This window comes from Sapajus apella, unplaced genomic scaffold (genome assembly GCF_009761245.1).
Source record: "Sapajus apella isolate SASKATOON/1434 unplaced genomic scaffold, GSC_monkey_1.0 scaffold24, whole genome shotgun sequence".
Classification (NCBI taxonomy): Eukaryota; Metazoa; Chordata; class Mammalia; order Primates; family Cebidae; genus Sapajus; species Sapajus apella.
In genome coordinates this window covers 21,711,575-21,729,070 of record NW_022436964.1, presented here as the reverse complement: position 1 = coordinate 21,729,070, position 17,496 = coordinate 21,711,575, and the positions used below count along the sequence as shown (strand labels likewise).

Sequence of the window (17,496 nt, the reverse complement as noted above, 5' to 3'; positions counted from 1 at the left end):
GAGTGCAGTAGCGACATCTTGGCTCACTGCAACCTCCGCCTCCCAGGTTCAAGTGATTCTCCTGCCTCAGCCTTCCGAGTAGCTGGGACTACAGGCATGCTCCACCAAGCCCAGCTAATTTTTGTATTTTTAGTAGAGACAGGGTTTCACCATGTTGGCCAGAATGGTCTCGATCTCTTGACCTCGTGATCTGCCCGCCTCAGCCTCCCAAAGTGCTGGGATTACAGGCATGAGCCACCACACCCGGCCAAATTTTTTTTATATCAATAGGTTTAGGGGTACAAGTAGCTTTTGGTTACATGGATGAATTGTATACTGGTGAAGTCTGAGATTTTAGTGCACCCATCACTCAAGTACTGTACACTGAACTCAATATGTAGTTTATATTCCTCATTGCCACCCCCACTCTCCCCTTCTGAGTCCTCCATGCTCATTATACTCTGTATGCCTTTGCATACCCATAGCTTAGCTCCTACTTACGAGTAAGAATATATGGTATTTGGTTTTCCATTCCTGAGTTACTTCACTTGGAATAATGGGCTTCAGCTCCATCCAAGTTGTAAAAACACGTTATTTCATTCTTTTTATGGCTGAGTAGTATTCCGTGGTGTGTGTGTGTGTGTGTGTGTGTGTGTGTGTGTGTGTGTGTATACACATATATATATCACATTTTCTTTATCCACTTACTCGTCAACGGAAACTTAGGTTGGTTTCATATCTTTGCAATTGTGAATAGGTTTTCACTTTTTTCTTAACCTCTGATTTTACATATTCCCTCCCACTCTGATTCTCTTTTAGGATTTAATGACCAATTCCTGCCGTTGCCTGGGTTCCTGAAATCAGTCCATCCCTAATTCTGTGTTTGCCCTATATACCAGGTTTTTAGTAATTCCCTCATGACTATCCTGAGCTTGGCCTGGAATTTGGGGGTCTCTATTCAGCATTGTAGTCTCCTCCAAGAGGGTTTGCATTTGAAAGGAGCCCAATGGTTAACCCGTAGGAATTGCTTTTGAGTGTTGGCTTCAGTGGGTACCTCCTTAATAATGCCTGAGGTCAGTGCTGCCATTCTCTTTGGGCCACAGGCAACCATAAACCAGCATATTTGGTCTTTAAATCTCTGTAAAATTCTGGCTCAATCTTCTAGGGCAATGCCACTTAGAGTCTGGTTCATGGGCTAGTGCTGGTAGGTGAACTGTTATCAACCTGTGATGATAACTAGTCCTTCACCAGAGAGTTTGCAAAACACTGTTCTGAAGATCTGAAGACATGTTCTAAAGATCTATATTCTGTAGCTGGTGACTCCCACTGGATTCTAACTTTGCCATTGGCTCAGCAAGTCAATGAATAATTCACTCAGTTCTTTAGGATTGATACTTACTTTCTCCTTCCATTGCTCAAAGATAATAATATTGATTGAGCCAATTTACATTAAGCACTTTTGCAACAAGTAGGCCACAAGTTTTTGAGTAAGAGAGACCTGTATTCAAATTCCAGCTGTATGACTTTGGGAAGTTATAGAACTTTTCTGAGCCTCACTTTCTTAACTGCAACATAAAGATACTTCTCCCTGCCACAATCAATTTTTGTGAAATTAAGTCAGAAGAAGTTTGGAAAGGGTCTAGCACAGTGTTTTTCAGTAGAACTTTCTGCAGTGTTGGAAATGTTGTATATCTGCACTACCCAATACAGGAGAAATTATCTGTAAGTACTTAAGATGTGACTGATGAATTGAATTTTTATTTAACTTAGAAAGAGCCACAGATGACTATTATATTGGACAGAGCAGATTTAGCATGTTCACCTGCATATAGTAGGTTCAATGTTTAAAATTTTATTGAACATCTGTTATATGCCAGGTAATGTGTTAGACACTGGGCATGTATTGGTGAATCAAAGAAACACAGTTACTGTGTTCTTGAAACATAAAGACTAATAGATGAAGCAGAATTTAACATTATTTTGCAACAGAAGTAGCCAACTTCTTCTCTAGAGGTCAGCAGGTCACCCTGGACCCCCAAACTGTTGAATGGTTCCTCTTAGGGGAAATGGTAAATAAGACCTTTTATGTAATAATGGCTTCCCTCCCAATACACTTTAGTGTACAGAGCTAGTCACTGAGGCATAGGTGGGTAAATCTGTTCAGAAGCCAAGGAGCCACCTGGAAGGAAAGGGACACAGACTGCTGTCTCTTTACTTAACTTTTCAAAGGACTAAGAAGTTCAGGACAACAATGGCCCTAAGAGGAACTCAAGAAAAGGAAGTTAGGACTGGTATCCCAGGCTCAACATGAGGTCCTAGAGGGGAAGAGGCTGGTTGTGCACAGCTATGGCTAAGTCAGGGATCCCTTCCTACCTCTTCAACCCACAGGGGTCCTGCTTTGGGACCAATGACAGAGCATGTGTTGGGGAGCCATAAGAATTGTAATCTTGTAGCACTGTGGTCTGTGTGGGGATCGAGACCAGCAAGATTACCTGTGCACAGTGGATGGAGACACCTGGAAGGACCAGAGATTCTGCATGGCAGGTGTAGACAGCAACTGCTTAAAACCAGGGCCCTCTGGAGGACTAACATCTCCCTAGTAGCCTTCCTGCTTGTTTGTAAATAGCACTGCCCCTGTGGGCTAAGTAAGCTTCCTGGCAGTTTGTGGGGGGTGGAGAAATACATGCTATAAGTGGAAGACATTGACTGACTTGCTAAGATGGGCATGTACGTGCTTGAGGAATTAACTGGAAAATTAAAAGGGATGCAATTTAATTGGTAGCCCAAGCTATTAAAACAGGTCCTAGACCTGTGATTGTGTGCTGAGTATATTGAAGGAAGAAGTAGGCGCTGTGGAAACATAATAAGGGGATTTAATGTAATGGGTGTGGTGGGTGGGGGAGAGAATTAGGAAAGACTTGATGAAGTATAAGCTTAGCTGAAATTTAAAGACTGACTCCAACTCAGTGGGCAAGAAGAAAGTATTTTAAGAAGATACAATAGTATATGAAAAAACTCTGAATTGAAAGACTGGAATGCCTCTGAGGACTAGAAAATCCTGTATGGTTAGAGCTTAGAAAATGAAGGTGACGGCGATGTAGTTAAAGCTGGAGACATGAGTCAAACCACCCTGGGCTTATTGCAGCTTCATCCAGTGAGCAATGGGAAGCCACAGAGGAGGTCTGAACAGAGGATGTACGGTAGATTTATGAGTTTTTTTTTTCAGACAGAGCTACACTCTTTTTGCCTAGGCTGGAGTGCAATGGCATGATCTCGGCTCACTGCAACCTTCGTCTCCCAGGTTCAAGGGATTCTTCTGCCTCAGCCTCCCAAGTAGCTGGGATTACAGGTGTATGCCACCACACCCAGCTAATTTTTGTATTTTTAGTAGAGACGAGGTTTCACTGTGTTGGTCAGGCTGATCTTGAACTCCTGACCTCAGGTGATCCACGCACCTCAGCTTCCCAAAGTGCTGGGATTATAGGCATGAGCTACCACGTCCAGCCCAGATTTATGATTTATAAAAACCTATTCTAGCAAAAAGTGAGAACAGACCAAGTTGGAGGTAGCAGGTGTGAATACAGGGAAGCCAGTTAGGAAGATTTCCTCTGTAGTCCAAGTTGAACCACACTGGTGGCAGTGAAGTTGGGCCAATAAGCTGTATAATGCTCCTTCTCTTGCTGCTTCCCCTTTTACAGATAGAAAGACCTTCTCAAAGAAGTTAGGCAATTTGTAAAAGGGCAGAGAGCCAATATATGGCAGCACCATGTCCCAACCTAGCCACCTGACCCTGGTTTACAGCTCTGTCTACATCACCAGCAGTTCTGAACCCTTTTCCATGACATATGAGTTTGTGTGCATGGCAGACACATGTAAGAAAGCAGATCTGAATGCAAGTTGGTTAGAGACAGGGGTTATATAGGCAACCATGATTTATCTCTGGTTCATTAAAAATATAAAAGAAATTGTTTGCACATTTATTCTCTTAATTCTTATTTGTAAGAAAGGTCTAATCATGGTTAGGACTTGAGCTTTACCTCTCAGCTCTGAGCTACTGATATCCTCACTCACTCTTAAGATTGGGGCGAGGGATGAGGAGAGGATTTATTTCCACTCTATCTTTGACTGTGACTCCATTCCATTCTCCCAAACAGCTGGAATGGAAGACTCAGCTGCCATTTTTGAAGTGATTAAAGAGTCCTCTGGCCTCAGGTCTTGAACCCTGGTATAAAGCTGTTTCCAAGAGATAAGGGTCTGGGAGGTAAAAGAAGAATGGCAGAAGATGAGACAACTGAGGTGCATCTGACACAACTCTCTGAAGTGGTTCTATTTAAAAGTTCTGTTGGATATTCTTCCTCCTTTATCGTTAAGCTCCCTTCCCCTCCACATTTATTTTTCTTTCATCTTTCTTCTTCCACATCTCATGCCTTCTCATTCTCTCTCACTCCCCTTGCCTTCTTCTTCCTTCCCCCTGTCTTTTTCTTTTGGCAACAGTTCCTTGCATTCTACAGTTAGAAGTATTCAGCACCCAACTGAATGCGTGCACACATAGGGCAGTGGACAAATAGGACATGACAATATTTTATGGCAGATGAGAATATAGAAGTTATGACTATAAATGTAAGGTAACAACCACTTAAAACTCCCCCAGTACTCAGATAGTGCTGCTCTAAACGCCTACTGAATTATTTCTACATGTCATTTCCTTTTCTATAGATGAGGCCACATATAGATCTTTGGAGAAGTTCATTGGGTGCAAAGGGGCCATTTAGGAAAGCACCAGCTAGGCCTGTATACATATATCCTGGGAGTTTCGTGGGCAGGCTTCTCCCAGGAAACCAAGGACAGACACATTAACAATGAAGCAATGAAATTAGGGCTCAAAGGCTTCAGCCTGCTCTGTCCCAGCTGGTGTAACAGAATAGGAGTGTGTTGGTGAGAATACAACAGGCTAAGGAGAAACTGGAAGGGAGCTGCTGAAAGACGTGAAGGTACCACCAACCAGCTGCTTTCCTTATCTCCAAATGGTCTCACAAACCTTTCTCTTTTCCTTACCCAAGATTGAGATTCCTGGGAGATGGGGTGGGTTTAACCCAGTTCATATCTAGACTGGAGAAAAGAGGGTTGAAAATGGAAGGAATCCTTAGAAAAGATCCTGGCAACATCCCACCAGCAAAATCTGAGCACATAGCTGTCTGCATTGCCAAAATAACATCACTCTCATGAGGCTGATGAAGGTTCTTGGCTCAAAGAATAATACAAACTCTTTCAGACATAGGAACAAAATATTCTCTTTAAAAACTCAGTGTAAGAAGTTCAGCTTACTGACAATGAGAGCCATTTTCTTCTGGGCAAAAAAAAAAAAAAAAAAAAAAATCATCAAGGCAAGCTCAAAGTGATTCATAGCACTGGGTGGGTTTAGTGTGAAACCAGGAAGCCATAGGCCTGAGGTGCAAAGCAGTGGCTAACGTTGCAGACACCCAGTCTATTTGGTTACCATGAATAAAACTCACTTACCTTTTGTAGAATACAGCTTTTGACAGAGTTGTTTTCTTAGGGCTATCATTGTGGCTGTAAAAATGAAAGCAATGATGCAGGAGGGGATGAGAATGTGAAGCAGCCAAGTTGGAGAGGCCCTGGATTCCATTTGACCTGGGTGAAGGAAAAGCACCAGCATCCTGTTACATGGCAGCTCAGAGGTAGACCAACAGGCTGGCCACATCAGTGGGTTACAGCCAACACCACTAACCGTGTGGAGCATTTACTCCATGCCAGGTCCTGTCTAAGAGCTTTGCATATATCAGCTCATCCACTCCTTACAACCACTCTGTGAGGTTGGCTCTGCTATAATCCCCATTTCACTGGTGAAGAAAGTGAGGCATAGAGAAACTAGGAAACTTTCCCTAAGTTACATAGTAAGTGGCCCAGCTAAGATAAATACAGTCTGGTTCCAGATTCTGTGCTTTTTACCACTCTCTCATATTATTTTTTCCATCCATCAATCCATCCATCTATTATCTAATCATCTTTCTTTCATTTTTCTCTTTTTCCTCCCTGTCCGCCTTCTCTGCCTCATCCTCTCTCTCTTCCCAGTAGGAAAGTCCCTCAGCCCAAAAATGTCTTTTCCCCACTGACAAGTACTCCCAGTGCTTAGAATCTGTACCATTAGTTATTAAATTTCAAAGATTAATGGAATCCTTTTGGAAAAGATAGAATATCCTAGGTGGTGTTAATATACTAAACCCAGTCACTCATACCTTAGAGTGAATTACTACAACAGGCCCTTTGCCTTGTTTCAGTTTTTCAAGGTTTTGGCACTGAGGAAAGGATGAATTTAGTAGACAGAGGATCAGAAGAATAATTCTGGAGTCTGGGGAAAGCCTTGGAAAGCCCTCTGGTGTGTGCAGATTAGAACAAGGGCTCTAGACTGACAAAAGGCAGGGCTGGAGGGGTGTTCACCAACAAGGAGATGAAACGGTACCCAAGTTAAATTGTGCCCTTTTCAAAAGCTTGAATTTTGCCTCATGGAGTCATTCACATGGAATAAACATGTCAGGCTGGTCCAGGAAAAACTGGACAAAACTGCTCAGAAGGAAGGGCTCAGTCCTCCCAACTTCCCAGCCCCCAACCCCCACCACCCCCAGCACAGTGCTATCTGAGAACTATGGATTGTTTTACTGGAGAAGGGATTAGCTATCATTTAGTCTGAGCCCCTCGTTTTCGGGTTGAGGAAGTAAGTCTCAGAGATGCTAAATAATCTATCTGAGGTCATCATTGCTAAGTAAATGGCAGTGCCAGGATTGCAAACCCAGATCTATCTGACCCAAAGCTCAGGCCCCACAGATATTTTTCTCCATCCAGTAGAGTGTGATGAACATTAAGGAAGAAAAGATAAGGAGCCTGGCTCATCCAAACTTTGGATAACCCATATTAATTACAATCTACTTCTTAATTTCTAGGAAGTGCTTAGTAAGCACTTACTGGATGTGAGTCAAGGAGAGCTGGGCCTCTCACTGTCCCCACAACAGGAGAGGTCCCTACCTCAGTGTCTTTATACAAACCTTGTCTGTTCCACATAGAGAAGCTCTGCTCATCCCTGAAGACTCCAAAGTTGAAGACTCCAAAGTTGAACATCCAATAGGATATCAGTCTGCTTAGACTATTTGGAGGGCAAAGGCCTTATCTAAACTACCTTTGAGTCCTCTCTAGAGTCAAGCAACAGCTACATGAAAGGTGTCAATAAGGAATCGTTGCATTGAATTGACTGTCTTCTAGTCCACCTAGCTTGATCCTCCTAGTCATTTGTTACGTTGTGGTATATTGCTGGTTAATCCATTCTTTCTTTCATCCCTAGTATTAAGGAATTAGCTGGACACATGGCTTCTCAGAGACTATGTTTCCAAGCCTCCCCTGTAGTTAAGTGGGCCCAGCCATGTAATCTAATTTCAGGCCAAGAGAATGGGTCTTCTGTGTCTTGGCCTTAAAACATTGAATGTGTCTTCCACCACTTATTTCCTTTCTGAAGTTTGAAACATGGGTTTGGCACTGACTCAGCTTAGACAATTTTAAAAGGACAACATCCTGGAGAATGGTAGAGCAAAGGATGAAAACCTGGATCACTGAATGACTCTATGGAACATAGCTACTTAGCTGCTCTGAGCCACCTTAGTGTTACATGGAGAGAAATATACTTCTGTCTTGTTTATCACTATATTTTGAAGTCTCTTCATTATAGTAGCTTAACCTACATCCTAATACTTGTTCCTCTAAGTTGTTTAAAAATACTTGCATTGTCTTCTTTTCTTTCTTTCTTTTTTTTTTTTTTTTTTTGAGACAGAGTTTCACTCTTGTTGTCCCGGCTGGGGTGCAGTGGTGCAATCTTGGCTCCCTCCGCCTCCCAGGTTCTCCTGCCTCAACCTGCCTCAGCCTCTTGAGTAGCTGGGATTACAGGCACCTGGAACCATGTCTGGCTAATTTTTTTTTTTTTTTTTTTTTTTTTTTGTATTTTTAGTAAAGGCGGGGTATTACCATGTTGTCCAGGCTGGTTTTGAACTCCTGGCCTCAAGCAATCCACCCAGCTTGGCCTCTCAAAGTGCTAGGATTGCAGGCATGAGCCACTGCACCTGGCCAATAATTGCATACTCTTTAGCAATGATAAAATGATGCAATGGCAAACGATATTTGTCTTGTCCTTGCTACAACTTCATGAATCACAAGTAAGGCATGCAACTTGCTAGCGATACCAAATGTTTTTCCTGTTTGCACACTTTCTGAGTACTAAGCACTTTACAAGCACATTTCATTTAATCCTCATGATAACCACATAAGCTATCTGTCAGTACTCACCCTCATTCTACGCATGAGAGACAGAGTGCTAGAGTGGCTAAGTAGGATATTCAGTTTCTCAAAACTAATAGGTAGTAAAGAGAGGGTTTGAAATTTAAGCCTGTCTGACATCAGAGCCCATGCCCTCAACCACTGCCTGGAGTCACTTCTAGGTCTCCTAGAAAGGCTTCTCTTTTCTACCAGCCCCACAAGGGTCCCTTTATATTTATTTTTTGTGCTCTAGTCCCATTCCATTTCCTAATGAAAATACAACAACTGGCTGAGCAGAAGAAACCCTATTTCAAAAGGAAAATGATCTGTTGTTGCTCCCTAACTTCTTCTTGAAATTTGGAATGTTCAGTCATCCATTCTAAGAGTCACTGGAGAGTGTCCTGCCTCAGCCTCTTGAGTAGCTGGGATTACAGGCACCCTCCACCCCCCAATACTGTCATTTCTGTGTTAATTGTATACATTGAATTCTGGAGAAGCTCATGGGTCACAGCAGTCAACAGCTCAATTTGTGAGAATGAGTAGAAAGGGAACAGTCATAAGACAACCTAAAAATGCCCTTGAGAAATAGAAGCAAGGAACTCATAGGCGGATGTGTGACTTTGGTTATTTTGTTGCTAGTATTTGTGCCACAAACTAAAATATCATTTGGCTGCTCTGACCTGGCTGTCCACACAGTCTGGTAGCAGGGATGATGGAACTGAGATTATCTAAGATCAAGTCTCAACCCATCAACCCAACATTTGTTGAGCACTTATTATGAACAGAGGACTCTGTTTTTTCTTTAGACCTGTGTGAACAATAAAACTACATGGAAAATAAAATAGCAATTAAAAAGGCAAGAATAGTTACAAGGCAAACATATGGTCCAGGTAATAGGTCTCAAAATGTGAGATGAGGGAAAGACCCCCTTGTGTCCAGGAGTGACTGATCTGCCCCAGAGAGAGGGTGGGTTTGGAGCTGGTAGAGGAGTGAAATAATGATATTTATGTGGAAAAACCTGAACAAAGAAAGCATGGAAGTAGAAAAGGTGCAACCAAGTTCAGAGAGCATGTGATGAGGAAGGGATGCTTAATGAAGCAGAGGATCCATGTCAGAGAACAGTAGGATGAATACAAAGCTGGGAAGGATGGGTAAAACCAGGTTGAGAATTTCTAGCTGTACAAAGATTTCTCCATCTCCCTGATGGCTGCATTTATGAGTGATACCCTAGGAGATCCTGAGCTCTGATGAAGATACCACAGGTCTCTCCCATGGTTGTTGACTATTTAGTCAGCTGTGTTGGCTCCCATGAAGAGAGCGGGGCAGGTGGCCATTTTACTCCACTGTTAACTTCTCACAGCATAAAGGCTTCCAGAGCAATGGTTGGACTGCCCTTTCCCTTCTCTACCATGCAGAATAACACACTGACATAATCAGTGGTGCAAAGGGTGGACTCTAGTTATTTCTAAATTCATCTTATACAGGCCCCTATTTCCTTGGAGAGGTTCTTAAATAAGAAGTGTCTTTCTAGAAAACTACAATTCATCCAAAGTACTAGCCTACACTTAACAAGGCAGGAAATTCCACATAACAAAGGACAGTTGAATAAACAATTCCAGGGGAAAAAACTTCTCCTGGGATTGCTCATATTTAAGCCTCTTTAGAGGCTTTAGCTTTAGTATGAATTAGAGTTCATTTCTCCTGAGGTGACAAGTCTATGGTTTTAACCATGATGTAAAGAGAGATAGAGAATGTTGAAAGACCAACTTGCCTAATTCATTATTTTTACCTGAAGTTGGTCCTAAAATTGATGGATTTCTAATTTCTTTCTTTCCTTCCACTCCCCTTCCCTCCCCTTTCCTTTTCTTTTTTGGAGACAGAGTCTCACTCTGTTGCCCAGGCTGGAGTGGAGTACAGTGGCACAATTATAGCTCACTGTAATCTCAATCTACTGGGCTCAAGTGATCCTCCTGTCGTGGCCTCCCAAAGTGCTGGGATTACAGACATGAACCACCATGCCTAGCCTCTAAGGTCCTTAGCGTGTCTCCTCTCTTTCTTTCTAAACTAATAATTTAGTTAGAAAGAAACTGGGCTAACTTTAGTGTTGGCATTGGGTAGTAAGTTGTGGATAGGTAGGGAAGTGGGAAGAGGAAAGAGGTGACAGTGCATCTAGCTGCCTCTGAAAACTGTATCGGGGAAGAATTTTTTCCAGAAGAAAATACTAGGAAAGTAATGATGAGATGGGTATTTAGTCACTGCAAAGTTCTTAGAGTCTGGTTTGTGGATCAGTGTCACTCCATGAAAAAATTAATTTTAATTTGGGATAAAGCATCAGATATCTCTGAGGCCTTAGTTCATACCCTGTCTGCCTCACCCCATCTGTACTTGATGGTGATAGTTCTGTGCAGGGTCTAACTTCCTCCTGACAACCTCCTCAAACATATTCTTCATCTGTACCAGGGATATTCCAATGCTGCAGGTTGGCTTCTCTCACCATTATTCCCAATGACTCATCTATAAAAGTTCACTCAACCCCACAAATTTAGGCTCTGCTGGATCAAAGATCTGGCTTCCTATAGGGAATTCTAGCAGGGGACACTGTGCTTGTTCTACTGCATCCAATGCTGTGCTACTGGCCTGGTCACCTGGAGCTTATATTGGCAAACCGGTGGGCAAAGAAAAAAATTACCATACTGTTGGAGTAATCAATCTTGATAGTCATGAAAATCTTGAACACCACTACATAATGGAGACAAGGAAGAATATGTCTAGAACTCAGGGATTCATTGATTGACTGGTTATTTTTACTTCCGTGTCCAGTGATAATGAAAAGATACTTGTAACAACCCCAGTCTGTTAAGGACATGCTGATCAAAAGCTCAGATCTCTTGGGGTCAAAAGTCTGGGTCACTCTATCAAGCAAAGAAACTGTTCCATCTGAGGTGTTAGGTGAGGGAAATCTGGAATGTATGGTGGATGAGTGAGACAACAAATATAAACTGTGGCTTGGGATCAACAGCAGCATCAGGAACTGCAGCTTGTTCCACAAACTGGTGCATATTAAATCTTTTGCAGAGATTGTGGCTGCATCCCAGCTAGAAGTCTCAGTGACAGAGCAGACTTAATGTAGGGCATGAGTGGATTTGAACAGTATAAACGGGGACATTGCAGTCCTGCCTTACTTCCTCTCAGCCTCACCTCTCACTTCAGCCAGCTGAGGTAGAGTTCTGGGTGGGCTTACACTCACTTTAAGGTCAATAATTCACCTTAAACTGGATACTTTTCTTTCTTCCCTGTGACTTTTCTGATGCTACAGATGCTGGAGAGAGCTCACTCAGCCCACATGCATGTCTAGCTCAGCAGCAGAATGGAGTTCATATTCCTGTCAACCAATGGGCATGAAGCAGATAAACAAGTCCTTCCACCTGCAGTTCTTTGAGAATATATCTTAGGAGGCTATCTACATGCTGGTCCTTGAATATTTGAGTTTCTGTTGCCTACACAAACAACTTTGATAATATACTCTTACATTATCCTCTCTTAAACTCCCAAATCTCTTGCTTCTTCCCTCTGGGACTGCAAATTAAATACCTGCATGCCACACAAGTTCTTATTGTAGGCTCTGTCTTACCCAACTAAGACAAAGGGCAAAATGTGAAATACAATGACAAGATAGTGAATTTTCTATAAAGCCAAATCGAATCAGTACTAGGGACTGTCCTTATTCTGAAAGTATATCCCTTCTCAGTAGAGAAGATAAAAGGATGGCTCTCCCCAAAGATGTCATGTTCTAATCTCTGAAACATGTGAATATGTCACCTTACATGGCAAAGGAGTTTTGCAGATGGACCTTGAGATGGGAAGATCACCCTGAATAACTGGGGGGGATGGAGTACCTAATGCAATCAGAAGGGTCCTTAAGAGGTGGAAGAGAGAAACATGCTAGTTAAAGAAACAGATGTGGTGGCCCGGAGCAGTGGCTCATGCCTATAATCCCAGAACTTTGGGAGGCCAAGGTGGGCGGATCACCTGAGGTCAGGAGTTTGAGACCAGCCTGGCCAACATGGCCATCTCTACTAAAAATACAAAAACTAGTCAGGCGTAGTGGTAGGCACCTGTAATCCCAGTTACTTAGGAGACTGAGACAGTAGAGAATTGCTGGAACCCGGGAGGCGGACATTGCAGTGAGCCAAGATCATGCTACTGTACTCCAGCCTGGGTGACAGAGTAAGACTCCATCTCAAAAAAAAAAAAGAAAAAGAGAGAGAGAGAGAGAGATGTGGTGATAGAAGCAGAGGGCTGAGTGATAGGGTTGCTGCCTCTGAAGATAGAAGGAGGGGCCATGAGGCAATGAATGCAGGTGGCCTCTAGCAGCTGGAAAAGACAGGAAAATGGACTCTTCCCTTAGGGCCTCTGCAATCCTGCTGACATCTTGATTTGAGCCCAGTGAAACTCAGGTCTGGCTTTCTGACCTCCATAAATACCAGATAGTAAATCTGTGTTATCTTAAACTGTGAAGTTTGTGGTAACTTGATATAGGAGCATTAGGAAACATATGTACCCAGTGATGAAATTACCTGTCTCTTATGAAATGATTGTGATGTTAGATGTTAGTTATCCTTACTTGGCAAGTATAAGTTGTTATTCTCCCAAGATTGTTTGAAATTCTGCTGGTATATGAAGTTCAAAAGTATGGAATCACTTTCAAAAATATCCAGCATAGCCAGTCAAGGCTCTGAAGGATTTTGTAAGAGACCAAATTTCTTGGAAAAAAACCCATAACCAGCTGACTGGCAGCAAATACAGCAAAGTCCTTTTCATCCTGCTGGCTTATGACACTGTGCATGAGCCACAGTGATTAGCTATTGTGCTGGATACTTTCTGTTTCCTCCCCATATCTATTCTGTACACTTCAACACTGCTCTGAGCCCTAAGAAGTTGACTTTTGTGGAATACAACAGTGGACTTTCATATTCTCTGACTTCTAGCTGGGTTCAGCCAATGGGAGGCACTAGCAGGAGATTAGAGGGTGGGAGGAGAATGGGGTTGGCATCTTCATTCACCCAGCTTCCACCCTTTGGAGTTGCCGCAGGTAGCAGCTTCCCTATTTTGTGGCTACAGCGCCTGTGAAGTGGGGCTTTCCCTATAGCTGCCTTCTGATTACAGTAACTTCTCCAACAGTAGTAATTGCTCCCCCAATATTGAAGCCCCGGTGTTCTGCACTATCCTTTGTCATTTCTCCAAATGCTGATCACATCTTTGTAAATAGTCCCTTTACTACACTCTTCAAATCACTCGAGTGTGCCATCTGTTTCTTGCTTGAATCCTGACTGACAGACATAGGAAGGGGGGTGGCTCTTACTTTGAGGGTCAATGCTGGCCAAAGTAAGTTCCCTCACAGGAGCATTCCAGAACACACAGCTGAAGTTTCTGCCAGGGTGTAGCTTTAGGCGCAGAACACTGGTGACCTGGTAGAGGCCTTCAGGGGTCCTGGAGTGGCTAGTGTTGGCAGGAACGCTGATGTCTGGCCAGGATACTTCTGCTAGAGGATAACCTGTAGCCTGGCAGGTGAGCTCTACCTCATCTGTTTCTGGAACCTTTAGGATGTGAGTGTGTATCTTCCTGTAGGGAGCTGGACAATAAAGAAGAAAAAGAAATAAGACTTTATTTTCTGATTCCTATAAAGCTTGGTACTTAATGCCATGTGAAATGAATAAAATGATCACTATCGATATTAAGTAATAATGGTTATCATTTGTAGACATGTTCTATGTCCCTGATATCATGTTATTTTCCACACATTGAATTATTTAATTCATACAGTGCAATGAAGATGGCATCATTGACATTCCCAATTTTTGTTGAGGGCAACTGAAGATAGAGAAGTTGAATATTTTGCTCATAGTCATAGAGCTTATAACTGGCAGAACCAATATTTGAACAATTGGAATTCTGATTCCAGATCTCAGCAGTGGTCTAAGCTACCACAATCTGTGGCATCTTTCTTATAGTGGTGTAAATTATTTCACAATTGAGGGCCAGAAAGAGGATGGAAAAATTAAAATCACTATATTATCTCACTTTATTTGGTACTTTTTCAAACATATTCAGTCAAAAATTTACTTTTCACTTCCTCCTTTCCTCTGTTTTCTTTGAGATTAAGAAGAGAAGAAAAAAAAAGACCTATATAATGTCTATAAATAGTCAAGAGTTGGGTGTATTTATTCTGCACTTCTCCCCAACACATACACATACATATACACAAACACATACAGTTCATGCACACACATGCTTCTTTGCAGTATATGCTAAGTGAATCAATCAGATATGGCTCTCTGCTCTCAAGAAAGCTGAGATCTAAGTATAATCATTTTGGAAAATAGTATATAGGTTCCTCAAAAAACTAAAAATAGAATTACATGATCCAGCAATCTTACTTTGGAGTATATATCCAAAGGAATTGGAATTAGTATGTTGAAGAGATATCTGTACTCCTATGTTCATTTCAGCATGATTCACAATACCTAAGATGTGGAACTAACCTAAGTGTCCATTAACAGAGAATGGATAAAGAAAATGTGGCATGCATACAAAATGGAATACTATACAGCCCTTAGAAAGAAGTAAAATCTGTCATTCATGACAACATGGATGGAACTGAAGGGTATTATGCTGAGTTGAATAAGCCAGGCACAAAAAGACAGATAATGTATGATGTCATTTATTTGTGAAATCTGAAAAAGAATATACCATAGAAACAGAGTAGAAAGGTAGTTATCAGAGGCTGGGGTTGGGGAGGGAAAGGGAAAGGGAAAATGTTGTTCAGTCTCAGAATGGAGGAAAATGTTATGGTGATCTATTGCACTGCATGATGATTACAGTTAATAATAATGTATTATATATTCAAATTTGCTCAAAGCATCAATTTTTTACATTCTCACCACACACAAAAAAAACTTGGTGATGTGATAGATATGTTAATTAGCTTGATTTATTCTTTTTTTTTTTAATGGAATTTTGCACTTGTTGCCTAGGCCGGAGTGCAGTGGCATGATCTCGGCTCACTGCAACCTCCACCTCCGGGGTTCAAGCGATTCTCCTGCTTCAGTCTCTTGAGTAGCTGGGATTACAGACACCTGCCACCACGCCTGGCTAATTTTTTGTATTATTAGTAGATACAGGGTTTCACCATGTTGGTCAGGCTGGTCTTGAACTCCTAACCTCAGGTGATTCGCCTGCCTTGGCCTCCCAAAGTGTTGGGATTACAGGTGTGAGCCACTGTGCCTGGCTTGACTGACTCTATTTTATATATATATATATATATATATATATATATATATATATATAGAGAGAGAGAGAGAGAGAGAGAGAGAGAGAGAGAAAGATCAAAACATCACAGTGTACCTCATAAATATACATTATTGACAGTTAAAAATAAATTTTAAAATTAAAACTTTATAACTTTGTAAAAACTTTAAAAATAAATAAAATAGACAAGATTTTGAGAGAGACTAGAAGCCGCAAGAACAAACTGTCCGATGGTCTTATTTATAGCTAAAAATAAACAAATATCAACACCATATGTAGTTACCAGGCAGTGTGGGAGGTCACCTGTTGATTTTTGGTTAGAGGAAGAGGGAATGAGCACTGGCTTTCATTAGGTAGGAAATAGTCCTTAAAGAAAATAAATTTTAATACAGTTTTTGAAGTAAGGGTAGTCTTGAAGTAAAGGCAAAGGTGTGATAAAACTTTTTTCTCCTAAATTGTTGGAAGTATAAATAGGTATAAACTTTGTGAAAAGCAGTTTCACATTAAAATAATGGTAACAACTGTGTGAAAACCATCTGATGTGTATGATTTACTTATTGTTTTCTATGTGTTGAACTTTGTGCCATGTCCTTTTACATCCTGTGGAAGAGAAGGAATGTCCGTGCCCTTCTTCACAATTTTTGTCCCTCTGTTCCCCTCCTGTGTTGTGGGTCTCCATGTTAAGAGTTGATAATTTGATTCATTATAGCAAACAATACCCACTAGATCTGAGTTCACTAGAGAGCAGGGTCACTGCACTATGAAACATCCACCAGAACCTGTGGGCACTTTGGCTCTCCTTGGAAGTTTTTCTCCATGTGGTCAGGTCAGCACACCTAGCTGGGCCTACTGGTATGTCCTAAAAAGCTCTGACATCTTTCCCCTTAATACATAAATATACATAATACATATAATACATGATTGAATTTAAATGATACATAAACCCTATGAGGTAGGTAAAATTCACATTCCTATTTTGTAAGTACATTCTGCATTGGAATCACCATAAGAAGATGTGTCTCTGTGTAATTGCAGATGTCTAGGGATGGAGCAACATAAGCAGGTAGAGGAATATGTTCTCCTGGGTGACTTAGGAACACCCAGCACTAGGAGAAGATGAGATGATTCAGGCTCTGAAGCAGCTTACTGAAAGACTTGACCTGTTAGACTCACCAGTCTTCTTGAAGCCAAAACTTTGGCCTATCTTTTACAATCAAACAGTATCTGAAGTGTGCATTTCAAGTACTCACTTTATCTCTCATTTATGTTATTTATCTACACTTACTTTCCCTTGGTTTGATGTCTTCTGTAATCATTTTATATTATCACACTGCAGATTATTTCTGTAAATTCTCAAAACGTTTGGGGACTGAAGTAGAATAAACAGAAGCAGAGTGGGTTTGTTCTACTGTGGGTGAGGGTGTGACCCACTCCTGCTTGGGACAAGAAGCTAATCTTGGTGTCCTAGTTGAGAAGTGATTGCAGAAGTGGGGATGCCAGGAATTGGGAGCTTGGCTGAGGCTTTGACTTAGGATACATGAGGGAGCAGATAGGGAGAGACAGAGAGATCTTCAGCTACAAGAATCAGTAAGGTTTGGGGAAGGGACAGGATCCCGCATCCTACATTTTTGCAGTATCAGAAATGTCTCCACAGCATCTTATTTGGGAAGTGGCTGAAAGAAATTGCTTGCCATAGTGAGGAAGCTGGACTGAGGGTGATATTCTTAGGAAAAGATGAGTAAATTTTAGTATTTAAGTAGTGGAAGTACTCTAGAAATTCAAGTTATCTGACTTACTGCTCAAAGAAAAACACCTTCTTTATAGTTTCAGGTCTTAAAGTCTTTGAGCCATCTTGAGTTGATTTTTGTATAAGGTGTGATGTGAGGATCCAGT

The 17,496-nt window shown here is 41.6% G+C and overlaps 1 protein-coding gene across 2 annotated transcripts in view; it reads right to left on the bottom strand.

Annotated features, from left to right (window-relative positions):
• Positions 1 to 17,496, bottom strand: part of PDCD1LG2 (programmed cell death 1 ligand 2) — a 59,042-nt gene that overhangs the window by 11,328 nt on the left and 30,218 nt on the right. For both annotated transcript variants that reach the window (XM_032291069.1, XM_032291068.1), the window contains exons 4-5: positions 13,658 to 13,927; positions 5,497 to 5,631 (exon numbers count right to left, since the gene is read on the bottom strand). In XM_032291069.1, coding sequence (XP_032146960.1) covers positions 5,497 to 5,631; positions 13,658 to 13,927 — 405 coding nt within the window. The remainder of the gene's footprint in view (positions 1 to 5,496; positions 5,632 to 13,657; positions 13,928 to 17,496) is intronic.